We start from the raw sequence: 26,652 nt of genomic DNA on the forward strand, positions 1-26,652 counted from the left end.
TTTCTGAACTGAACCAAAGTAGAATAATTCTCCTATTTATGGGCTACTACAGAAACTGTTGATTATTCTGTCTAAAACCTGAAGGTTTTTGCTCTGGCTGGTGTGGCCCAGTGGATTGAGTGCCAGCCTGTGAACCAGAGGGTCGCTGGTTCAATTCCCAGTCAGTGCACATTCCTGGGTTGCAGGCCAGGTCCCTAGTTCAGGGCATACAAGAGGCAACTACACACTGATGTTTCTCTCCCTTTTTCTCCCTCCCTTCGCCTCTCTCTAAAATTAAATAAATAAAATCTTAAAAAAAAGATACATAGCTTTTAAAATAAATTAATTAAAATCAGGGTTTTTTTCATTAAAGAATTCTTACACTGTTATGTAGAGCTGTGTATATCAAACTTTAATATGCATAAAAATCACCTTGGCATGTTAAACACCCTTTCTCATTCAGTACATCTGGGATGGGGTCTGAGACTGCTTTTGTAACAAGTTCCCAGGTGGCGCTGACGTTGCTGTCCATGGGTCACTCTTGGGAGGAGAAGGGGTAGAAAGAACTGGACCTCAGTTCAGTACTTCCTCAGGAAGAAGTAGGACAAGGTAATTATCTTAGGAATCTTAGTGAGGAACTGTGAATGCCTTTATCAGCAACATGGTTATTTTGTGTGTCCCTTGGCAAAGAGAAGCCAGCCCCTCTTACATTTCTGCCAAGAGTTGAAGTAGTCTTGGACCATGTAGGAGGGGCATTTAGGCAAAATGACACATTGAAGCCTCTCTAAGTTTACAGAGAACAGTCTCCTTTGAAATAGGTATACTGCATATCTGAGCACATACCTGAAGCTAAATTAGAGTGGTCTCCTCCACCGTATATTCATGAAAGAAAGAGAATGGAAAAAGCAAATAACATCTTACTATTATTATGACAGTCGTTTTGACCACACGGGTCATCTGAAAGCCTCTTAGGGTCCTTGCAAAGGTCCCTGGGTCACACTTGAAGAAGTGTTAGCATACAGGGAACTACACATTGTATGTTCATGTCTATTGTAAGTTACAATAAATTTATAATTACAGGAGCCAATGAATCATTATCTAAACTACAATAGTTCCTTCCCATTAGTAAAGCCCTTTTTAATTGTCCTGATTGAAACCATACTCTTGATATTTTAGACAGAGCACATAGAAATGGAAAGAAATTTGTTCAAAATACCCACATTGAGCAGGTAATTAGAATGTTTATATTTGGAGGAAGTTACAGCAATTAATGGTGGGGTGGGGCAGTGCTGAGAGAGAGCACTTAATACAACAAGCCAAAGAAGTAGATCGAAGCACAATACCAAAAGATACTGTTTCCCTGTGCAGCAGTTTGGCCTAGTTAAAAAAGGGCTGGAGACACTGGTTTTGTAAAGAGCATTGTAATTTTAAAAGTTATCTTTCTGCTACAGTAATTATAATAGATTACAAAGTTGCACATATACATTCTCTTTCCCCATTTTCCTCCTTTGTGTTGTACTGACCAGGAGAAAGCCGGGACTAGAAAAACAGACTCTGAGCTGAGAATCACAGCTCCTGTAGCAGCCTGCTGCTCACACTGTGTTTACTGTTCTCTTCTGCTGCTGCTGTATAATAGCCCTGGAGTCTTCGGATGGCCCAGGAGCAGTGAGAATAGAACAGTGAACACTCATTATAATTATTAATATTCTTGAATACCTAAAATATGCTAAGTAATTTTAAGTTATAGAAAAGTAAAATTTTACTTTATACTTAGGCACAATGCCTGTACATGAGTCAACTAACCAAAGTGTTACCCTCTTAAATCAGCTGCATACTCAAGACTTCTGGGAGAGCCAAAAAGAAGAAAAATGGAAAATTATGAGAAAGGAACTATTAACTTCAACCTTAGTCTTGTCCTTGCTGCCCTGATAATGTTGAAATCATTTCTTGTGACTCTACTTGTGTACCAGCAGTCACAGGAATCATGCCAAAGGCACACATGAGCTGGAACTAACAAAGGACCCACTAATACAGGAGAGTAAATCGCATGTTATTTAGGAGGGCAAAAACAAAGCTAAATTTGAAATTAGTCATAATGATAACACTAGGTCAAAATTAACTTGGTTTGAGCCTTTTACTTCTAAGGGGATCAATCCAGGTTTAAATAGATCTCAAGAACAGAGTTTTTTAACTCTTCTGCCCATTTTAAGGGCAGAAGGAATAATCCTACCAGAAAAGCTAAATGGAATCACACTTATTCATTGCTGTGGCAAAAGATACAGTAATCTGAGTTTGGTACAGCCATCTTTCAAGGCTTAGTCATGTTGAGATTCTGCACCCAATTCTAATGTGTATGTGGCAGGCAAGGCAGGTTTCCACACACCAACAAGTACTCTCTGAAAACCAGCTGGGTGTCCTACAATTCAACTAAATTCTGACACTGTCTACCTGGAGATAGCATCAGATTCCACAGGGGAAGAGCTCAGTCCCACAAGGCTGTCCCCACCCCTCCACTTCAAATGCCAGTCCCAAATACAGTTGTCACCTGTGCTTCTGACAGACTGGCTGTAGATCCGAGCTTCCTACCACCTTCTGCTTGGGTTCTATTCATTTGCTAGAGCAGCTCACAGAACTCAGAAAAACCTTTTACTTACTAGATGACTGGGTTCTTATATAATGGTACAACTCAGAAACAGCCAAATGGGGATTCCATGCATCTCTGAGCTCAAGTCACTCTCCCAGCCACTCCTTGTGTTCACCAACCAGAAAGCTCACCGAGCCCTCCCTTTTGGAGGTGTGGGTGGCTATGGAAGCTTCACTGCACAGGCAAGTTTGATTAACTCAGTGGCCATTGGTGATTAAACTCTATCTCCTCTCCCCTCCCTTAAAGCAAGGTAGGGGGTAAGGGGTTAAAAGTTTCAACACTTCAATCACATGGTTGCTTCTCTGGGCAACCAGCCTCTTCAAGTAACTTCAGAGTAACAAAAGGTGCCTTTGTTGCTCTCATCACTCGGGAAATTACAATGGTTTTAGGAGCTGGAAACAGGACTAAGGCCAAATATGCAGGTGTGGGCAAAAGTAGGTTTACAGTTGAGAGTACACAAAACCTGATTGATTCTTGCATTATTTATTATCTTCTGAATTTTCCATATGAACTGTAAACCTACTTTTACCCATCCCTGTATATTTCTTATTATAAATCACAGTTTCACACCTGGCAACTAGTTAAGTTATATTATATGCTTGCTTGAATTTTCTTGCTTCCTGCAATAATTTCTCAGCCACATTTTCTAATGTAACACCCCTTGGTTGAAAAGAAAACACTTTGGTCTCTATACATCTGTGTGAATCTATCTCACTGTCCTCTTTCTTCGTAACATCCTTGAGCTCCAGCACAAGTACTGCTGGTGCAATAACCCCTAACATCCCACTCCCCTGCCCTGACCCCAATAATGGTCACAGACAGATTTCAGCAATGGTCTAAGACTGAGAAACTAATGCTATATTGTTTTGACAGTTATAAATTTTGTAAAACTTACTATTTTAGCACTTTCCATGTGCTAGATAGAATTCATTAAAATCTGTTAGATGTAATTCCACCAAAATTCTACTTTCCATTATATTTATCAAAATATACTGAATATTTACTACAAAAATTATATTTTATTGTGGTTGCTTAAATTTCTTTACCTATCTTCAAAAGGCAGATAAAAGATATATTTTAGCTCACCTATGGGCCGCCAGTCATTTTAGGTGCTTTGAAATTTCCCTTATACGGAGTATTATGTTTTAATGTAAAATATTGGTTTTTTTTACACTGGTATTGGAATTTTTTAACCCCTTTCTTAATCGATGGGCTACTTCACAGGTGCTCACCTCAACCAACTTATAAAAATAAGTGTGGGAGAACGGGCCGCACACTAAACCTATCAGCTCAGGGGAGACCTGTGTGGTGGCCTCGAAAACTCAGAGACCGAAAGTAACCACAGAGGATGGTCTAAAAGGAAAACCTTAACTAGAAGCAGTTCATGGAGGGTAGTCATGTTCTAGGCCAGTATTTTTCTCTAAAAAAGGTCCATCTTTACCTTAATTGAGGCTGCCCCTTGTCTTTGTGCATCAATGATAACATACCTTTGGAATATCAAGGTAACTTCCCATTTTCCGAAACTCATGGTCACATCCACCAGAGCTAAGACCACAAGTCCCCTCACTGTTACTGGTATCATGTTAATTGTTGATTGTTACCTATCCTTTATCCACCTATGGGATAAGGCACTACCCACCCTGATAAGATATTCCTTTTGCATGAATTGTTATCTGGTCTAATACAAGTAAAAACAGTAACGTGGGAATTATGTTATAATAATTTGATTAAGTAATTTTGGAAAGCTTGTAAATGTCAGGTTGAGTATTAAGGGTTTTATATGCATTGTATCTCACATTTTTATTGGGAATAAATTATAAATTGTTCTTATGAGAAAGATATAGCTAAAAAGTTTGAAACACAAAACTCCACTAGCAAAACTAGTTTGCTAGACACTAAATAATTTTTAAAGGTCATGCACTATAAATGTCAAAGCCAGAATTTATTCTAGATCTCACTGACTGCAGAGCACAATGACTAAATTATTAAATTACATTTTCTTTTACCTATGTAAAAGAAGTGTCTATCATTTTACATTTTATCCAATCCCAGAGCTCCCTCTTTGCTTTCTCCCACCCCCTCTATCCCATCACCAGTGGATTTCATGTAACCCCCTTATGTCTCCTCGTTTGATTATAATGTATAAAATAAGGTGCTAAACTTCCATTTTCCAGAGCATTTCTCAGTCCTTTGAGATTCTGCAAGTATCGTCAGTTTGGCTCACATAAACTCACAAAAATTCTCTACAGGTCTGAATGTCTCTCACATTGACACAAGCTTCTTAGAAATGTCCACAACTGCTTCGTAAACAATTATGGCAGCTGAATATACTTATTCATGGACTGAGAAAAGGTAGTAGTAAGCACTGCTATTCAACTTACCAAATAGATAAAGATTTAGAAGAATTGAATTGATTGAATCATTTAACTGTTACAGCAGCTAATAAAATATATATATATACATATGTAGTTTATAATGGATAAGAAATTTGTACCACTGTTAGCTTAGACAGCTTAGATCATAGCTTAAACTGTTCTTATAATAAGAAAGATATAGCTAGAAACAATTTGAAACACAGAACTCCATAGACACTTAAGGTACACACTGGAGGTAGGATTTTTAAATATAAATATTTAGTGTCAGGAGAAAATGATGGTAGCTTTGGTTAGAAATACTATCTCTTCTTTTAATGGAAAAAAAAAGAAAAACAAAATGCTAGGAAATTCAGAAGTACTAGGAGTCAAAAACATCCCTTTTTATTTTACTAAACATCTTGTTATAAGAAAGAGTAACCTTTCTAGACCATCTTCATTTTAAAGAACACACAGGTGAATGTTTTATTTGTTATTTTTTTCCTCATTTTTGAATTTGCAATGCTCAATAACTTTCCTAAATGAGATCTAGTTCTATTAGTCTGAACACTTACATGACTGAGTCTAAAAATTGTTTTCCGTGTCCTATCTCAGAAAAAGGTTCACAGCAAATATCAAGTGTAACATTTGCTCTAAGCTTTTTGCAGATGTTTACATCTGATTAAGAAAGATTTCTTTTACTCTTACCTTGCAATAGTTTCCCTATGAACAGGTATTATATTTCCTTTATTTTGTTAATAAGGTAAAATATATTGATTCAATTTCAAATGTTAAGCCATATTTTCCTTTCTAGAATAAATGCTTTGTCAAGTTTTAAAAAAATAAAAATCATTTTCCATATTGCTTACATTTATGCTTAGTTTTTAAAACTTTTTAAATACCTTAGGGTACAACTGTCTTCTTGCCTCTCCAGCAATCGTGTGGAAGCATGGACAAGAGATGTTGCTTTTTTACTCCGACAAGAAGGCAGACCTATGGTTAACCTTATCCCTAAAAAGACTAAAGTAAGAGTAATGGAAGAGGACTGGAAGACTACAGACAGAGCAGTGAACTGGTTAAGAAAAGCAGCAACTAATCACACTCAACCATTTGTTCTGTATTTGGGATTAAATTTACCACACCCTTATCCTTCACCATCTTCAGGAGAAAATTTTGGATCTTCAACATTTCACACATCTCGTTATTGGCTTAAAAAAGTAGGTATACCATGTGTGCTCAAAACTAGAAGTTAACATTTTATCTGTATGTTCTGGTATTTACTCAGTTTCTTTTATTATCACTTTTAAAGAAAAATTTGAATATCGTATATTCTCATTAAATCAAATTGACCAGTAACTGGTTGACAAAAGCTGAAGGGGCGATTTACAAAAATAAAATGTGTTAACTCTTAGAAACCTACTTCTGAATTGAATACATTTGCATATAATATGTCTATTAAAAGAGAAACTGAAAGATATTTTCTAAGGAGTGAAGATAGGGTTCACTTTGCACAGTTCAGGGTTGTAAAGATGACCACGCGGGCTGAACCTGCACGGGGAGATCTTAATAATTGATTGGGAGAATGACCGTTTTTCTAGGATTCTTAAAACGTTTGTCAAAACATTTAAACCTCCCTTATGTGGGGCTGTAAATGTGTAAGGAAATGAAAACCAGTAAAACTAGTATTTATTTAAAGCACTGTAACAAAACACTAGAAACACTGAGAATTAAAGTGTTTTTGCTTGTTGTAAGAAAAAAATAATCAAGAGTACTTTGAACAGTGCTTGCGTTCTCATTGTGTAATGTGGTGTGGAGCAAGCCTCTTCTCTGTGTCTGGGCATATTGTCATATTCCTTTCTAAATATGGATTACCTTCCAGCATTTTGCCCTTCACACTTTCAATGTTGTGATATAGTCCTGAGAGTGCCTCATGTGAGGATCTTTGTCCCCGTCACTTACTCTAGGACATGTTCACCCTTTCTTTCCAGTGACCGCCCCCATTTATATCGATGAGCGATGAGCGTGCATGTCTCCACTAAGTTCCTCCAGCTGCATATCTAGCTGCGTCAGCATTCCCGTGTCAGCTGTTCCTTCTGCAACTCCAGTCAGTGTTTGATTCAGATTTCACTCCAGTGATACCACTTTTCATCGCTTTATTCTACATTCCTCCCTGTTAACCAGCTCCCTGTTGTGATGACCCATTTTTATGCAGTGTCACAGGGACTTGCCACTGGGACACAGAGGGGCAGCACAACCACACACCCTGCTGTCTGTGTGTGTGCTGAATCACGGATGTACAGTGACCGGTCAGGACAGACTTGGGAAGAAATGGTCTGATTAGTCACTGATACACATCTTTCATTCACGAGTGATTTGTAGACTAAAGAACAAGCAGCATATGGATATGAAAGCTTGTACTTTATACGATGACTCAGTTAACACACCTTGGTAACTAAAATCTGAACCCTGTTGTTGGGAGACTGGTGTTACCTGACCAAATGGTGATAAATGAAATCTGTGCATATCTGAACCACCCGCAGGAAGGCTGCCTGTGTTTTGAAATATATTATCTTAAATCAAATTTAACTTACTTCAAAAACTCGAATCAGGCCCTGGCTGGGTGGCTGAGTTGGTTGGAGTGTCACCCTGTACACCAGAAATGTTGATCCCCGGTCAGGGCTCATACCCAGGTTGCAGGTTCAATCCCCAATCAGGCGCGTACGAGAGGCAACAAATCAATGTTTTTCTTTCTCCCTTCCTGTCTCTCTAAAATCAGTAAATGTATCCTCAGGTGAGGATTTAGAAAAAAAATCTAGTCAGAAACACTTTAGTGCACCCTATTTTAAAGGAAGTATTGTCAAAGTTTCAAATATATCATGTCTTTTCAAAAAGTTCTAACTGATTCCATATCTAAAAGCTCATTTGGAGTTAATACTAGCCTAATGAAATGATTCAAATAACCTTTAAGTAAGTAGATACTTGAAATTTTAAAAAATTATTTTATTGTTGTTTGAGTACAGTTGTAACCTAATCAACAAAACAAACAAGCAAGCAAGATACTTGAATTTTTTTAAGTTACATGACTAAAAGGTATGTATGACTTAAATCTTGTCTTGTTTTCACCAAAACTGTAAGCACTTCTATATGAAAAAGTTGTATTTGTTTTTTAATAAACAATTGGCTATCTCACTAGATACCGTCATTTTGGCTAGTGAATTATTAGAGAAAAGGAGTCTGTATTCCTAGGTTGATGATTCAGAAACTGGAGTTGATCACACAACTATTTAAAGGGCTCAGACCCTTATTCTGAACTTGATACTGTCTAATACAGCTCATGTTATTTTCACTGACATGTATGATTTTAAAAATTTTCACAACTGTTTCACTATATGTGCAGATATTAATATATAACTCTTGTTATTACTGAGAATATTAAGTTTGTTTTTAATTTATGTATTTGATTATGTACATAATTTATAACCATTCTTTTCTACTATCTTTGATAATTAAAGTATATTTGTTGGATGAGAAGAACATCACTACTCTGTTTTTCTCCGAGTTTTAGGTGTCTTATGATGCCATCCGAATCCCAGAGTGGCTGCCTCTGTCAGAGATGCACCCTACAGACTATTACTCTTCATACACAAAAAACTGCACTGGGAAGTTCACAGAGACAGAAATTAAGAACATCAGAGCATTTTATTATGCCATGTGTGCTGAGACAGACGCCATGCTTGGTAGGTGGTATAGTAATTAGCAATTTCATGAAGAAAAAGTATATTTTTGCAAGAAACAATGATTATGCTGGTTGGTGACTTGTATGAACATCCTGAGATAATTTCTTTTATCAGTTGCTTAGATACTTCAGACTTAGGATTATAAGGTTCTTGACACATACAAAAGTTGAATAATTTGCATTAATAATAGCAGAATAAAGGCCTTTTCCATTTCAATTATTCATAAATTAATAAATTCTTAGATCTGTTCATATACAAAGAAAGGGTAATGGAGCGCAAGGTCATCTGCTTGGAACAAATCCCTGTACCAGCTGTAATCAGGAATTAGTACAGGTGTGCCTCTTTATTGCGCTTCACAGGTGTTGCATTTTACGCAAATTAAAGGGAAGACCTTCCACCAGCAAAAGAGTACAGCTTTATTGCAGTGGTCTAGAACCGAACCCGAAACATCTCTGAGGTATTCAGTCAAACACAGGTACATGTGTGACAGGTAACTAAGGCAGCTTAGGTTCTAGATTCTCGAATCTAGAAGATGAGACAGTTTAGTTGTAAACCTTGTGACTTCTCCCAGACTTGTAATACCTACACAACCAATGCTTCTCCCCAGGCCCTTCAGAGCAAGGCTTAACTAAAGGTGAAGTCAGTTTCCCCATGTATATTCTGGTCCAAAATCATTGTGAATTTCCTTCTCTAATTCAGCTCAAAACCAAGTTTGTCTCCCTAAAATGATTGTCAAGAATGTGTTTGGCCTACTGACTTGTAGAGTTGTGGCCTTTTCCACTTCAGGTGGAGGAACCCTAGTTTAAAAAACATACCCATTTCTGTAACATGTTCTTTTCACAAACCATATCATTTATTTTGCTGCACAGTGGAATAGAGCATTTCATTAACGAAGTATGGGTAACACCTTTTCTGTACAAAGTAAACCTTGGTAGTCAACAAGTGAGTGGCTGTTTCTTAAAAAACATACACTGGGCAAAAATAGAAAAGTATAAAACAGGAAGCAAAACAGCCATATGGATAAATTACTTATAATATACCAAGTATAATATGTATTAAGTCGTAAGGACTTTCCAGCTACTTAATTTAAAATGCAAGTAAGATTTTAAGTTAGTTTCTTTAATCCTTAAATCCACACAAATGTTGAATTGTATTTATGTATTTTCTGATATTAGTGATAGTCACTCATTTGCACTTTGGAAATCTTTTCCATTCATCCATATCCACTAAAGTGAAATAGTATATAATGTTATGCAGGGAGTGTGGGAACACTACTCTTGGAGTCTCTTCAGGAAAAAGTCTCCTCAGGAAGCAGCCCACTTCAAGTTGCCAAGGTTATGAAATACACTGTGTCCTTGCTGTTAAATCTACAACTGGTTTGGTCACCAAATATAGTAGTATTTATTACTGTTCACAATGCTTGTTCAAACACATTTACTGCCACCTAGTGATCAGGCATAATGTCAGGCATTGGTAGTATTAAGTTGAATGTTATCAACAAATTATGTATTAATTAAAAACCTTCTGGGCGTGTACTCTGCCTCAGGGCCTCATATGCACTGTTCCCTCTGCCCGGGATGCCCTTCTGTTGGGAACTGCCCTGCCTGGTATCAGAAGCTGTAACCCCCGCTAAGGCTGAGGGAGTGGCCTTGGACCGGAAATCAGCAAGGAGACAAAAGCTTATCTCCTTGACAGGAGCACTGCTTCTGCTGCTTCATTCATAACTGAACCCCAATGCTTGGTCAGTTAGCCAATGACTGGTAAGATTCCCCAAGGGGGGAACGACCTAAGACAGGCACGATCACGTAGGAGGCCCCCAAGAAAGGACTTTGGAGGCTACAGCAAAAGGGGGTGATGGACCCTCACTCATCGGCTGTGATATAGCCTGAGTCCTCATCGTCTGGGAGAAAATCTCTTTATCCCTTGGCTGCCTTAGTTCCCTTGCTCCACCTAAGCCTGAATCAATGACAGGGTGGTGCAGCTCTGTGCTGAAAAGGGCAGGTTCCCTGGGTGATCAGGACTAAGAAAGAATATGTAAAATCCTGTGAAACCTGTTTTGTTTAGAATGCTCTCAGTTGAATGATAAGGGTCCAAGGAAGAAGTAAGTTTGCTCTTTAAAGTTTTACAGCTCTTTGACCATGACTCAAAATAGGCCCTCAGACTTCCTTGTTATCTATTATTTGATCCTTACTTCCTAGCAATGAGTAATGGGCTTTTACCTGAATTCTTATTCAAACGAAACCAATAAAAAGCCTCTCCTGAAGGGGAATGGTGCGCTCCCCATGTGAGGAGTGGCCCTGCTGTTCCTATTCCCCCCAGGACCTGGTTGTCTCTGTGTATGTTTTTAGCATGTTTCGACGAACATCTGCAGCCGAGATGGATACTGCTGGCCGGTATCCACCACACCCTTCCCTTTTTTTTCATGGCTGGCTATCATCACTCTTTAGCCATCAGCTCAAATACCATCTCCACAGGAATATCTTCCCAGCCACTCTGAGTGTACCCTCCCCATTGTCCTACTTACTCTATACCTTGTTTGCTTACATCATAATCTTTATTTTGTCTATTTACTTGTTTATCATCCATTCCCCTTGAAAAATAGGAGCTTCATGAGGGCAGGGACATTCAGTCTTACTCAACATTGCATTTTGGGTGCCTAGCTTTGCATCCACAGTGCCTGCCATGTAGTGAGAACTCAGTAAAACATTTACTGGTGATTATAATACATGGTAACCACAGCAGTGCATAAGCTGTAGGTTCTGGGAGGTCAGAGTGATTCACTCTGCCTAGAGGAGTGGGGAGCTTCACCAGGGGGAAAATGCTTGAGCTGGGTCATAAAGGAAGAAGGGCAATTTGCTAAGTGGTTAGTGGGAGAAAGGGCATTTGACATAGAAGGCAAGAAAGTCTAAACTGATAAATATCAGTTCAGGGAATTCTAAGTTGTTAAGATTGTGAAACTTAAAGGTCTGTGGGTATGGAGCTTGGAGAGTAGACAGGGGCTTTGTGTGTCAGGCTAAAGAATTAAACAATGGGAAGCTGCAAAAAAGGTTTAAACTGGGTGTCATGTGATCAGAAATCTTAGAAAGATATCACCAGGTGGCACAAGAAATATTGTGGAAGGGAAGGAGTGCAGGCAAGAAGACCAGTTAGGAAGCAATTTCTGTTGTCCAGTTGAAAATCCTGACGGTCAGAACTCCATCAATAACTCCACAGAGCGCTGGGTCTCATTTCTGATTGGAGCTCTGAGTCATCTGTCACTTTTAGTTTTGTTTTGTTTCATCTTTTAAATAGCACAGCAGCACCCTGTATCCTAGATTGAGGAGATGCCAAAATAGGGGATACTATTCTCTTTGGACAATACAGTGATCTCTTAATTACAATGAGGAAGAAGTTTCAGGACATGAAAGAACAGGGACTGACCGGAGGAATTTTACTGTGCAGGCATTCCCTGTCCAGGAATATGCTAAATCACACTCATATGCTATTTGTACTGCTTCCAGCCCATCTTCAAAGATGGGATTTCCATAACCCTCCGCCACCTTCATGGACAAGATCTGGTGATTGTGGATTTGGGAAAAGTGTGGCAGGGAAGGGGAGTTCTAACCCCTCTTACCACCTCCCATTGGGAAGAAATTATGGGTCAGTGCAATATCAACCCTTTCATTATCTGAGACGTGTAGTACTGATGTCCAGACTTACGTTTTTTTTTTTCTTTCAAGTCACTAAAGGGGAAAAAAATTGCCCTGTTCTCCAATAGGAATATAGAAAGCATGCCAGCATGATCTTCAAATAAAAGAAACTATCCTATAAGTATTATATTTTCTCCTTCCTCTCTCTTGTCTGTCAGCTGAGGAAGAGGCACATGAAACTTGGTATTACTTACTTAAGAGCAGTAAATATTACTCAGATGTTAAGAAGCATTCGGACCACCTCTTATAGGATAGAGATGTTATGAACTTATTATGATAGAATAAAACATTAACTAAAAACTAATTAAGAGTTACGTTGATTATATTGTAGGTGAAATTATTTTGGCTCTTCACCAGTTAGGCCTTCTTGAGAAAACTATTGTCATATACACCTCAGACCATGGCGAGCTGGCCATGGAACACCGCCAGTTCTACAAAATGAGCATGTACGAAGCAAGCGCCCATGTCCCACTCTTGATAATGGGGCCAGGGATTCAGGCCAACCTACAAGTATCGAATGTGGTTTCTCTTGTGGATATTTACCCTACTATGCTTGGTAAGTAATGTAATTCTATAAATCTTTATGTGTAATAATGCTGGAGAATGAATAAGCAAAGTAGTCAGGCCCTGCTGACTTCTTTATAACCTTGAGCAACTCCTTTAAGTATGAGGCAACTCCAGATCTGAAATATGAAGATAATATTGCTTTGGTTCCCTTGGCCTTCACTTACTTGTAGCCATCACATCAGGACTATGGAGTAAGCCACAGAAGATATTCAGGTTCATAACTTCATAGATATGATATGTACAAGGTCTGTCCAGAAAGTATCCACACATGTGATATAAAAAATGGAGAAATTCATTGGAGAAAATACAAAATACAAGAAACACTGTACGTAGGACAGTGATGCCTCAGTCTCCCTCAAAGTAGGCACCTTGGGACCTCACACAGTTCTAGCATCTCTTCCACTGTTGCAAACTCCTTTGTTGGAATTGTCATCAGCTGCCCCTTTGTATTTTCTTGGATCTCATTGACAATCTGAAATCTCTTCCCTTTCAAAGGTGATTTTAGCTTTAGGAAAAGCCAGAAGTTGCAGGGCACCAAATCTGGGCTGTAGGGGGGCTGAGTCACCTGGGTGATTTGATGTTTCACCAAAAAACTCTGTATGAGACAAGATGCATGAGCAGGAACGTTGCGATGAAGCTGCCAATCACCAGTTGCCCATAGCTGTGGCCATTTTCTTCGTATTGCATCTCTCAGCTGACAAAGAACATTGTTATTAATCCTTATTAATTGTTTGGTCTGGAGGAGCATACTCATGATGGACAATACCTTCCCAATCAAAAAACACAGTCAACATGATCTTGATCTTGCTGCAACTTTGCTGCACCATGTTTTGGTGTGGAGACCCAGGCAACTTACATTGGGATGACGAGGCCTTCATTTCTGGATCATAGCTATAGATCCACTATTCATCTCTGGTTGTGACCTTCTTGAGGAAATCTGGTTCATTGGTAGTGGTTTGAATCAAGTCATTAGCAACTGCAGCACAATGTTCCTTCTGTTCTGGTAGCAGAAGCCATGGAACAGATTTTGCCATGACATGTTTCATGCCAAGATCCTGTGTCAAAATCTCAGACACAGATCAGCTTCTAGTTCTTGCACTGTCAGTCACCCATTTTTGTTGATTGCATCCCTTACTCGTTCAACATTCTCAGGTGTTCTGCTTGTTGGCAGGCCTTCCAGAACATGAATCACTTTCAACAGATTCTCAACCATCTTTTAAGAGTTTGTTCCACACTTTTATTTGCACTGCACGCATTGCATCATCCCCAAAAGACTCCCATGTCATCTGAATTGTTTCTGTGGAGGAATGTTCAAGCTTAACACAAAATTTGATGTAGATTTGTTGCTCTACTCAGTTTGAATGCAATGACCACACATTACACATGCTCACTCAACAGCATGTACCAGCCCCACTGGCTAGTAGTAAAGTCATCATTGTTCACACATGAGCAATCCAGTCCACACTCCTTGGCTGCCAGGTTACATCGATGTCATGCAAACCACTCTTTTTATATTAACAATGGCTGGATTTTTCCCAGACAGACCTAGTATATCATCTGATTCTTCACTTCCCTAAAACGTAAGCATTTCCCTTCTCGATTATTTCATCCACTTTGAAACTACTAATTTTGTACAGTGTTAGCAAAATCCCTTAATCTGATTCTATGAACATTTCTCCCGAGAATCTTTAGATGGTTCTGAACTATCTGCTTTACTAGTTTCTTAATGTCTATAAGCATAACCATAGGTCTGGAACAGCAACATTTGGATGGTGGTACTTAGAAGTTTTTACTAACATAATGCCATCATCAACACAGAGGGAATTATATAGAATGATTAGTTTCTATCTAATTTAGTAGAGTACTTCAAGTACAATATAATTTACATATTATATTTCCACTGTTTTAAAGAGGCATCAGTTACAAAAAGCACTATCAATCTGTAAATAGATTTTGCTGAAAGAAAAAGATAATACAACATAAGATGCATATGTTTAATATATATATTAAAATGTGAAAGAAACAAGTCTCTGAAAAATCAAGAAATAAGAGAGTTCTTTTTATCTCCTTCTACTACAGAGTCTTTCTCTTCATTTACTTAAAGACTATTCCAAGGTCTTAATTTTTTTACAGTTCATTTGTATCAGCATCTTTTCCTTTTCTCTTTTATTTCATATCACTTCTTGTATATTTGAACACAATTCTTTGTTCTTTTGCCTTTAATTTCAGTTTCTTAGTCATCATTTGCTGGTTCTCCTTTATCTCGAAGCAGTTTTAACACTTAGCCATATTTCTGCCCCTTTCCGGCTCCAGTAGTCCCTATTACTTTTCCCCATTTCTAGGAGGGAAGGGGAGAACTGGGCAGAGGGGAGCAAAGGGGGAAAATTGGGACAACTATAATAGCATAATTAATAAAATATACTTTAAAACATAAATGTACATGCAACTATGTATATTTGTAACTATTTTAAGTATCTCCCTTATTATCATCTTTATAATCTTATGAATATATCCTTATTTATATCGGCATTTCTTTACAGCTTCCTCCCCTAGTTTTTCCTCATGTACTACTTTCCCCACCCTACCCCATTTCCAGTGAAAAGCCTCCTCAGGATCATCAAATTAGATTATCTTTTTAGCCTTGTTCAGTTTCCTTGAGGTACAGTGATTAAGGTTGGGTGATTATTTCTCAGTTTTCCCCCAGTATATTTCATGGTGATATCTGGCACTTTGTCTACAGTATATCCTAATCTGTTCCTAGTCATCCTATCACCTTATATGCTAGTTGATTAATATGCATTGTTTAATCACTTTTTTAAAAATATTTTTTATATTTGCCCTTGATGTAAATTCTCTATTTTACAGTCTTGAGGTAAAAAAGTATGCACACTGTTTTTCAAAATATACATACGCATGTATAATTCTGAAATTCCAATATTAGAGAATAAACTATAGATGAACAGAAAAATTTATCTCTATCATTAAAAAGTAGAAACAGTATGAATATATAGTAGTAATAGAGTGGGTAAAAATAGCCAACTTTATTTTAAAAGATGAAATGATATGTGAAAATGACCCCCATGTATTATTGGAAAGAACACGTAGAGCCCTTTACTCCTGGAGGACTGTCTTGCAGTGCAGTTGGTTTCATCTTGGGCAGTTCCTTTCTCTCGTGTGTGTTCTCTTCAGTGTCTTTCCGCCTTCTGCTCCCTGTTTTTAATCAGTTATCTCTGAAACAGTTCTTTTTGAATTAAATTTATTGGAGTGACTTTAGTTAATAAGATCATATAGGTTTCAAGTGTACATTTCTATGATACCAGATCTGTAGTTCTTTCCTTTTCTTTCTTTCTTGCTTTCTTGCTTTTTCTTTCTTTCTCAAAACACCCTGATTATCATTGGTTGGGAGAAGATTAGTACTTACAACATGCCCCCTCCAAGGAAATAGAAGATACAAAATTTTTAATTAAGTTATAGTTAAAACAGGTGGCTAAAGAAGACTTACAGAGGTCTTTTTCTATTTTTTAATTCTCCTTTAATAAACCTGTTTTTCCACAAATACTTATAGTAAAGCTAAATTAATTTTCCCATTCAACTTTAATTTCCAGCAATGCAGATATATTGCTTCTATTTTTCTTTAGAAATATTTAATTATATGTAAAACCATAGAACACTGGAACCAGAAAAGGAGTGGAGAGGGCAACCACAGACCCATTGTGGAGCTCTCCCAAGTACCCAGCCATAATTAATGGTAATTTTGCCATAGAAAAAACATAGTTTGGATTAAAGAAAAATACCTTAAATGTAATTTTTACATTGTTGCATTATAAATACCTCTTTTAAACAACCTCTTTATAAGTTAGACATTTCTCATCCTATTGTTTATATGTCTATATTTGATAAGGAAAAAAATTATTTTCCCTAAATCAGTATAACATAGGTTTCCAGCATATGTTCTGCAAAACACTAATTCCTCAAGATACTACTTTGAGGTAAAAAAAAAAGTCCTGTCATCAAATAACTCTGGGACACATGGCTTAGTATATACCACCTCTTAAGGTATATGTTATGCATCAGCAGTAAATTTACATCTACAATGAATTTACCTATTTAATTTTAACCATTGTTTGACAACATGTGACAAATCCCTTTCTTATATAGGTCTTAATCTTGTCCCATAATCTTAAATCTTATGGGATAAATGTGAGAAACAACAGTGATTATTTAATCATTCAGAAATAAAGGACTGAAATATTAATTAACATTTGTTGAGGGTTTCCTGTGTGCCAGGCATTGGTCTCAGAATTTTACATAAATTATCATATTGAAACCTAAAATAAACCTATAAAATACAGGTACCATTACTATTATTCCCCTTTTACATATGAGTAAACTGAGGTTCAAAGTGGTTAATAACATGCACAACCATAGTTAGTAGAGAACACACTTGGATCCAGACAATTTTTTTACAAAATCTGTACATAGTCCCTAGTCTCCGTGACCTTTGATGATGTCATTTATGACTGCCCCACAAATGAAAAAATGAGTTATTTTAAAATATTGTATTATTTGTGTTATAGACATTGCTGGAATTCCTCTGCCTCAGAACCTGAGTGGATACTCTTTGTTGCCATTATCATCAGAAATATTTAAGAATGAGAATAAATTCAAAAACCTACATCCACCCTGGATTCTCAGTGAATTTCATGGATGCAATGTGAATGCTTCCACCTACATGCTTCGGACTAACCAGTGGAAGTACATAGCCTACTCTGATGGTGCTTCAGTATTGCCTCAACTCTTTGGTAAATTTGTTTATATATATATATATTTTTTTTAAGCTTAATCTTTATTGAATTTTTCTCCATTACCATTTAGCCCTCTTACACCCTCTTTCCCTCCACAATCACATTGTTGTCCATGTCCATGAGACCTTTTGCCTTTTTGCTCAATCGTTCCACCCCCTAACCTCCCCTCCCCGAACTAGCTTTTATCTACTCTCCATCTATGAATCTGTCTGTTTTGCTTGTTGGTTCAGTTTGTTCATTTAATTCCACATATGACTGAAGTCATACAGTATTTGTCTTTCTCTGACTGGCTTATTTCTCCAAGCATAATATTCTCCAGTTCCATCCATACTGTTGCAAAGGGAAAATTTTCTTCTTTTTTATGGTCAAATAGAATTAATTCCATTGTGTAAATGTCCCATAGTTGTTTTATCCATTTATCTACTGATGGACACTTGGGCTGCTTCCATATCTTGGCAATTGTAAATAATGCTGCAGTGAACATAGGGGTGCTTATGTTCTCTTAAATTAGTGTTTGGGGTACCTTTGGATATACTCCCAGAAGTGGGATCCCTGGGTCAAAAGGCAGATCCATTTCTAATTTTTTGAGGTATCTCCATACTGTTTTCCACAGTGTCTGCATCAATCTGCATTCCCACCAAAAATGCAAAAGGGTTCCCCTTTTCTCCACATCCTCACCAGCACTTGTTCTTTGTTGATTTATTGATGATAGCTGTTCTGACAAGTATGAGATGGTATCTCATTATAGTTTTAATTTTGATTTCTCTGATGATTAGTGACATTGAGCATCTTTCCATATGTCTGTTGACTATCTGTATGTCCTCTTTGGAGAAGTGTCTATTCAGGTCTTTTGCCAATTTTTTAATTGGGTGGTTTGTTTTTTTGGTGTTGAGTTTTATAAGTACCTCATAAATTTTAGATATTAACCCCTTATCAGAAGTATCAGGGAATATGTTCTCCCATTCTTTGGGTTGTCTTTTTATATTGTTGAGGTTTTCCTTTGCTGTGCAAAAACTTTTTAGTTTGATGTAGTCCCATTTGTTTATTTTTTCTTTTGTTTCTCTTGCTTGGGGAGATATATCTGATAAAAAATTTCTACGAGCAATATCTAAGATTTTGTTGCCTGTTTCCTTCTAGGATTTTTATGGTTACAGGTCTAACATTTAAGTCTTTGGTCCATTTTGAATTTATTCTTGTGCATGGTGTAAGAAGCTGGTCTAGTTTCATTTTGCTGCATGTATCTGTCCAATTTTTCCAACACCATTTATTGAATAAATTATCATTAGCCCATTGTATGTGTTGCTTCCTCTGTAAACAGTAGTTAACTATAAAAGTGTGGGTTTATTTCTGGGCTCTCTATTCTGTTCCATTGATCTGTGTGTCTGTTTTTATGCCAGTACCAGGCTGTTTTGATTACTATGGCCTTATAGTATAGTTTAACATTAGGTAGCATGATTCTTCCAACTTCATTCTTCTTCTCAGGATCACTGTTGCTATGCAAGGTCTTTTGTGGTTCTATATAAATATTTAAAATATTTGTTACAGTTCTATGAAGTATATCATTGGACTCTTGATAGGAATTGTGTTGAATCTATAGAGTATAGACATTTTAATGATGTTAACTCTTCCTATCCATAAACACAGTATATGCTTCCATTTATTTGTTATCTTCTTCCATTTCTTTCTTCAGTGTCTTATAATTTTCTGTGTACAGATATTTTACATCCTTGGTTAGGTTTATTCCTAGGTATTTTATTCTTATTGAAGAAACTGTGAATGGGAGTAGTAAGTGGAAGCTACACTAAGCTCCTCTCAGGACCAATCTGGAATTACAACAAAATTGTAGAGAAATCATCCAGAATAACCAACTGAATACTAGCTGGAGAGAAGCCTTGTAACCAAGGACAGACAGAAGAAACCACTTCACCACAAGACTGGTAGGCAGTGTGGAGAAGGCACAAGAGAGCTGGCTGGGCTCCCATGGGTGGCAGCTGAAGTTCCAAAGGGGGTAGTTCAGCAGCTGGGGGTTCCCCCTGAGAAGTGTGAGGTCTAAACCCCAAGATGGGCTCCCCAGCCTATAGAACTAGATCCTGAAAGAAACCCAGATAGCATACAGCTGTGAAAAGCTGTAGGATTTCTGTCTGCCAGAAAGAGATGGCTAGAGATGCAGAGAGCCTCTTAAAGGGCCAATGCACAAAATTTCATTTGTAACCACTTACCCTGGGCTTCAGCAGAGGAAGGGCAGAGTGGAATAAAGATGCTTGAGTAAAGTCTGCAGCTGAAGGCTCCTCCAGAGGTTCCTCTAGAGGTTCCTCCAGAGAACTAGGAAAAACCACCAGGAGTTGTGCTGAGGCATTCCCCATACTGCAAAGCCATCATTCTCAGGCAAAGCACTCCTCTCTAAATGGCATCAGCCTAAGGGGAAGCAATAGCCCTGCCTGAAGGAATTACTCTGCCCCACCCTGTGTTACTTAAGCCAGACTGCTGATTACACATTGATTAGATTAACAATTGAGTAAAATAGTGGCTGATTAGTTTAACATCTGAGGTGGAAAATACAAAGCAGGAGCCAAAATGGGAACAAAGAAATCAACCCCAAATGAAAGAACAAGAGAATTCTCTGGAAAAACTAGATGAAATGGAGGCAAGCAATTTATCAGATAGAGCGTTTAGAGTAATAATTATAAGAATACTCAACAGCATGAAAAAAGATATAGAAACCATAAAAAAGCACTAGTCAGAAATAAAGAATGCAATATTTGAGACAAATAATACACAGGGAGGAATAAACAGTAGGTTAGTTGAAGCAGAGGATAGAATCAGTGTTTTGGAAGACAAGGTAGAAAATAACACCCAGGCAGAGCAGGAGAAAAGAATTTTAAGAAAAATAAGGAGAGCTTAAGAAACATTTTGGACAGCATGAAACGCAGCAACATCCACATCATATGAATGAATACCAGAAGAAGAGAGTGAGCAGGGTTGAGAACATATTTGAAGAAATAATGACTGAAGACTTGCCTAGTATGGTGAAGGAAAATGTCACACAAGTCCAGGAAGCTTAGAGAGTCCCAGACAAGTCGGAATCAGAGACCTACACCAAGATACATCATAATTAAAATGGCAAGGCTTGGGCCCTGGCTGGCATAGCTCAGTGGATTGAGCGCGGGCTGGGAACCAAAGTGTCCCAGGTTCGATTCCCAGCCAGGGCACATTCCTGGGTTGCGGGCCAGAACCCCCAGCAACCGCACATTGATGTTTCTCTCTCTCTCTCTCTATCTCCTTCCATTCCCTCTCTAAAAATAAATAAATAAAAATCTTAAAAAAAAAAAATGGCAAGGCTTAAAGACAAAGAATCCTAAAAGCCACAAGAGAAAAGCAGGTAATTACCTACAAGAGAGCATCAATTAGATTAGCATCTGATTACTCAACAGAAACATTTCAAGCCAGAAGAGAGTGGCGTGAAATATTCAAGGTGATGAAAAATCAAAGACCTACAACCAAGGCTACTTTACCCAGCAAGGCTATCATTTAAATTGAAGGAGAAATAAAGAGCTTCCCAAACAAGAAAAAACTAAAGGAGTTTGTTAACACCAAATCTGTACTGCAACAAATGTTAAAGGGCTTGCTTTAAGAAGAAGAAGAAAAAGAGAAGAAAACAAAGGCAGAGGAAAATATTCTAACAACATGGCACTACATACATACCAATAATCACCTTAAATATAAATAGCTTAGATGATCCAAACAAAAGACATAGGGTAGCTGGATGGAAGATATATATCTATATATAGATATATATATAGAGAGAGAGATATGTTTTAAGTGTAGTATGATATGTAATGAGCTGACCTTTTGAAGTGTAGTGCTGCCTAGGAGATACAGTAATTAGTATTAAATAAATCAATACCTGCTGCTTCTCATGCTGAGATAATCTAGACAAGGTTGCCCAAGTGAGGAGCAGCTTCTTTGCAAATCATCCTCTGAATTCCAGAGTAATCATCCTAAAGCTTTGATCCAGAATGCAATATTCAAATCACTGTCTCTGATCAAGGCATCTTTTAATACTCATGGTTATCTTTGCCAATCAGTAGTCAACAGCCTCTCATGGTACCTTGGTTCCAGCTGTCCTGGAGAATTAACACCTATATCTTATGGACCTGACATTTTACACATTTTTAAACATATATTTAATGTTGCCTCCACCCTACAAGATGATATAATAATCCTTATTTTTATAGAGATGACCAGAGGTAAAAGGGATTCAGACACCTGTGCAAGGTTTCATGGTAAGAAGTGGCAGAACTGGGATTTCAACCCTGGTCTGACTCCAAAATCCATCTTCCTTTACCTATACTAATGCCTGCTAGTTTCACTATTTTGTGAATTCATTTTAAATCAACATTTTATAATTACAATTTTACTTATCCCATGCTCCCTTTTTGCACATGAAATATGTGCTAAGCCATCATTAATAGTAACTTATCCCTAAGTTTCCTTCCCAGTTACAAATGTCAAAATTACTAACTCAAAATATTCTTTAGTTTGGGGCTATTGATGATATAGGACAATAAAAGCATTACTGTTTTCTTTTCCTGCATGTCAAAGTAAGCAAGGCATCAAAGTCAGGAAGAATTAGGGCTAAGCAGCTTACTAGTGATAAGAGGTTGACCATTTCTGCCATCTAAGGATGAATAAGAAAAAAGTGGGACAGAAGATGATGGTAAGAGGAAGATAATTTGAACATACATTTAAAGAGGTGTTTAACTTTTGGTGTATTGTTTTACCATGTAAACTGTCCTTTGTCTTACTATGCTAAGAGGAACTGAAAATAAAAATAAATTCTAATACATTATCTGTCACAGAGTAACGACATTCTAAAAAATGTTCTTATAGCAGGTAATTATTTTGACAGGTTTTTTTTCTCTTTCAGATGTTTCCTCAGATCCAGATGAACTAACAAATATTGCTACAAAATTTCCAGAAATTGCATATTCTTTGGACCAGAAGCTTCGTTCCATTATAAACTACCCTGAAGTTTCTGCTTCTGTCCACCAATACAATAAAGAGCAGTTTATCAAGTGGAAACAAAGCTTAGGGCAAAACTACTCAAATGTTATAGCAAATCTTAGGTGGCATCAAGACTGGCTGAAAGAACCTAGGAAGTACGAAAGTGCAATTGATCAGTGGCTTAAAACCAATAGTAACCAAAAAGAAAATGAACAAAAATGAGAAACTGTTTCAGAACTATATAGAAATACTTTAAAAGATCATGATTAATTATGTATTTTAAGTGTTTGTTTTAATAATTACTATATTTTTAAAGAATGTATACTATTTTAAAGTAAAAAACAATCATATAGAATTATATATTTTCAAAATAGTATTAACATCTTCTTACTAACTTCTAACAACTTCATGGAAGCATTAAAAAAATGGAAGCAAATGGTAGAATATAAATTATATTCCTCTGAATAATATGGAATGTAGAGTAACTATTATTGATTATTACTTATGAACCATAAAATAGTAATTTGTGAGTATTTGATGGTGTCTGATGAGTTATTTGTATCTAATGGGACATGGACCATTTGTATTTTTTTCGATGGAAGTATCTGATGAGACATAGTCCCTGAATAAGGCTGACTTTAATACTGTTTTTTTTAATAGGTAATATATGTACAAAGTACAAGCTTTGGAAGGTACAAAGGAGTTAACAGTGAGGATGAAGTCTCCCTCCTTCCCAGTCCCCCAGCCACCCAGTTCCCCTTCTTGGAGGCCACTACTATAACCTATGTATCCTTTTAGAGACAGATCATGCATATGCAAACTCTATATTCTTACCCCCCCCACACACACAAATGGTAGCATACTATACAAGAATGTTCTGCATATTGCTTTTCCCCCTCACTTAACAATAGATACCTGAACAATAACAAAAAATTTAAAATAAATACCTAGAAATGACATTGGTGGTGTAAGACCTATATCTAGCAAAGTATTACCAAATTATCCCTAAAGAAATTATACCAACTGAAACTCTCATCAGTAATGCAAGCCCTCACACCCTTTGCTAATATAATAGATTAAAAATATATCATTACTGCCCAGGCCAGGTATTTCCGGTGGTTTAGAGCATTGTCCCAATATGCCAAGGCTGCAGGTTTGATACCCAGTCAGGGCACATAAAAAAAGCAAGGAATGAATGCATAAAGAAGTGGAAACCACAAACGAGTGTTTCTCTCTATAAAATCAATAAATAACATTTTAAAAATATATATTTTATTTTCATGAGTAATGCATATCATATTTTCATAATTTAATAACCATTGGAATTTCCTTTACTATGACCTTCTCTATTTTTCTGTTCTTTGCTCATTTTCGTTTGATGGGTGGCTTTTCTTTTTTACAGGCATGCTTTAGATATTTAGTTCTTTGTCTGTAAAAGGAGCTGAAAATTCTTTTCCTTTTTGTAATTTGTCTTTGACTTTGTTGTCATGTTTTTAACATGTATAAATTGGTATTTTCTGTAATCAAGTATATGAATATTTGCTTTTGTAGCTCTGGGATTTTGTGTCATGTATATTCAGATGGTCTTCCCCATTTATCTTCTTTTAGAGTTTATTTTTCATCTTTAGATCCTTGACCCATCTGGAGTGATTACCAAGGAGAGATCTAACTTTAGTTTGTTTTATAAGATGGCTACCCAGTTGACCTTCCACTGAGTAAACATTGGTCAGAAAATGCCACTTCAAGACTTCCAGTCAAGATTGTGGCACAGGCAAACATGACTCACCTCCTTACACAACCACATCAAATGACCACTAAAATTAGAACAACCATCAATCAGAACTGTCAGAAATTGAGTTCAGTGAAAGTCTGACAACCATGGAATTAAAGAAACCACTTCCATCCAGACTGGTAGAAGAGGCGGACTCACAGAGTGGGCTGGTCCCACATCCAGGTATGGCAGATAAAAATTTGGAAGGGATATCTCAGGAGCAAGGAGTCTAGCCCCACACCATGCACAGCAGTCCAGGGTTTCAGTGCCAGGAGTCCACATAATATGTAAGTCCACATAATTTCTGCCTGCAAAAACCAGCAGGGATTGAGTCAGTGAACTTCTGACTCAAACACTGTCTGGAACTCCAGAAAGTTCTGGAGTCCCCAAGCAGTTCTGTTTAACCCACATGTGGATGACTTAGATTCACTCCCTCTGAGCTCCAGCTCTGGGGTAGCAGGCTTGAAAGGTACCAGTACTAGTGGCAATGGGGAGGGAAATGAAGTGTCGGGGCATCAAGGTGAAAGCTAGTGGACAGCTTTCTCCCAAACAGAAAGGCAGGCAAAGGCCATTATCCTTTTTCCGAAGCCCTCCCCCAACAGAGCCACAAAGCTACAGGCCATTTCTGAGACTCCTCACACCCTGGCTACAATGTGTTGCCCCACCCCTGGAGATCCCACCCTAAGACTCCATTCCACCCAACTTATGGGCCCATGACTTTCAATATGAATGCTGGGTCTTGGCTTATGCTTTACAACTTCCCTATATCCTATCAAACAAGCACACAGCTGCCTCAGTGAGCTCCCAACCTGTGTACTTCTTGCTAACTGGACCAGGCCTGGCACTAGCTGCAGCCAGCCTAGATTCAGAGCTTGGCTTCATTGTGAATCTCAAGCCAGCACAAGTAGCAGCCATCCCAAATTGTTTTATAGCCTAGGCAGGGTGGCCCCCAGGCTGACCTTGGCCTGTACATTTGAGAGACCCACAACCTGCACACTCAGTGGGCAGCTAAAGGCCATGTAGAGTACCACCACCCTGCCAACTACATAGCTGATTCTCCATGGAGGGGAGAGATTAGTGGTCATTAGTCATAGCCAGAACTTGTAGCTGACCAGCCTGGGTAAACCCCACCTATTGATCTGCCAACAGGAACCAAGCCTCAACTACAAGAGGAGGCTGTACTCAGCCCACAAGAAGGGTGTACCTTCCGTATCCAGCTTGGGTGATAGGGGAGGCTGTGCACTGGATCCTACAGGATACCTACTACTTTAGGCCACACTACCAAGTCAAAACAGCTCTACCAAATACATAGAAACAAACACAGGGAGGCTGCCAAACTGAAGAGATAAACATGGCCCAAATAAAAGAATAGATCAAAACTCCAGAGAGAGAGCTAAATGAAATGGAGATAAGCAATCAGATGCAGAGTTCAAAACACTGGTTATAATGATATTCAAGGAACTTAGTGAGGACATCAACAGCATAAAACAGATACAGTCAGAAATGAAGGATACACTAATTGAAATAAAGAACAATTTACAGGGAAACAACAGTAGAATGGATGAAGCTGAGAATCAAATCAATGATTTGGAACAAAAGTCAGAAAAACAACCAATCAGAACAACAAGAAGAAAAAGAAATGAAAAAAATGTGAGGATAGTATAAGCAGTCTCTGGGACAACTTCAAGAGGTCCAACATTTGCAACATAGGGGTGGCAGAAGGAGAAGAGAAAGAGCAAGAAATTGGGTATCTATTTGAAAGAATAATGAAAGAAAACTTCCCTAATTTGGTGAAGGAAATAGATATGCAAGTCTAGGAAGTTTAGAGAATCCCAAACAAGATGGATGCAAAAAGGCCCACTCCTAGACACATCAAAATTAAAATCCCAAAGGTTAAAGATAAATAATCTTAAAAGCAGCAAGAGAAAAGAAGGTAGTTACCTACAGGGGAGTTCCCATGAGAATGTCAGTTGATTTCTCAAAAGAAACTTTGCAGGCTAGAAGGGACTGACAAGAAATATTCAAAGTCTTGAAAAACAGGGACCTACAACCAAGATTGCTCTACCCAGCAAAGCTATCATTTAGAGTTGAAAGGCAGATAAAGA

The 26,652-nt window shown here is 37.7% G+C and overlaps 1 protein-coding gene across 4 annotated transcripts in view; it reads left to right on the plus strand.

Annotated features, from left to right (window-relative positions):
* The window catches only part of ARSK (arylsulfatase family member K), a 46,742-nt gene extending 23,433 nt beyond the window's left edge, over positions 1–23,309 (plus strand). For 2 of the 4 annotated variants that reach the window (XM_036020556.1, XM_036020558.1), the window contains 5 exons: positions 5,882–6,191; positions 8,540–8,711; positions 12,732–12,956; positions 17,545–17,769; positions 22,700–23,309. In XM_036020556.1, the coding sequence (XP_035876449.1) occupies positions 5,882–6,191; positions 8,540–8,711; positions 12,732–12,956; positions 17,545–17,769; positions 22,700–22,998 (1,231 nt within the window). In that variant the 3' untranslated portion in view covers positions 22,999–23,309. The remainder of the gene's footprint in view (positions 1–5,881; positions 6,192–8,539; positions 8,712–12,731; positions 12,957–17,544; positions 17,770–22,699) is intronic. The other 2 variants (XM_028508981.2, XM_036020557.1) reach the window with 2 other exon arrangements.
* Positions 23,310–26,652: the final 3,343 nt, after the last annotated feature.

Source organism: Phyllostomus discolor, chromosome 3 (genome assembly GCF_004126475.2).
Source record: "Phyllostomus discolor isolate MPI-MPIP mPhyDis1 chromosome 3, mPhyDis1.pri.v3, whole genome shotgun sequence".
Lineage (NCBI taxonomy): Eukaryota > Metazoa > Chordata > Mammalia > Chiroptera > Phyllostomidae > Phyllostomus > Phyllostomus discolor.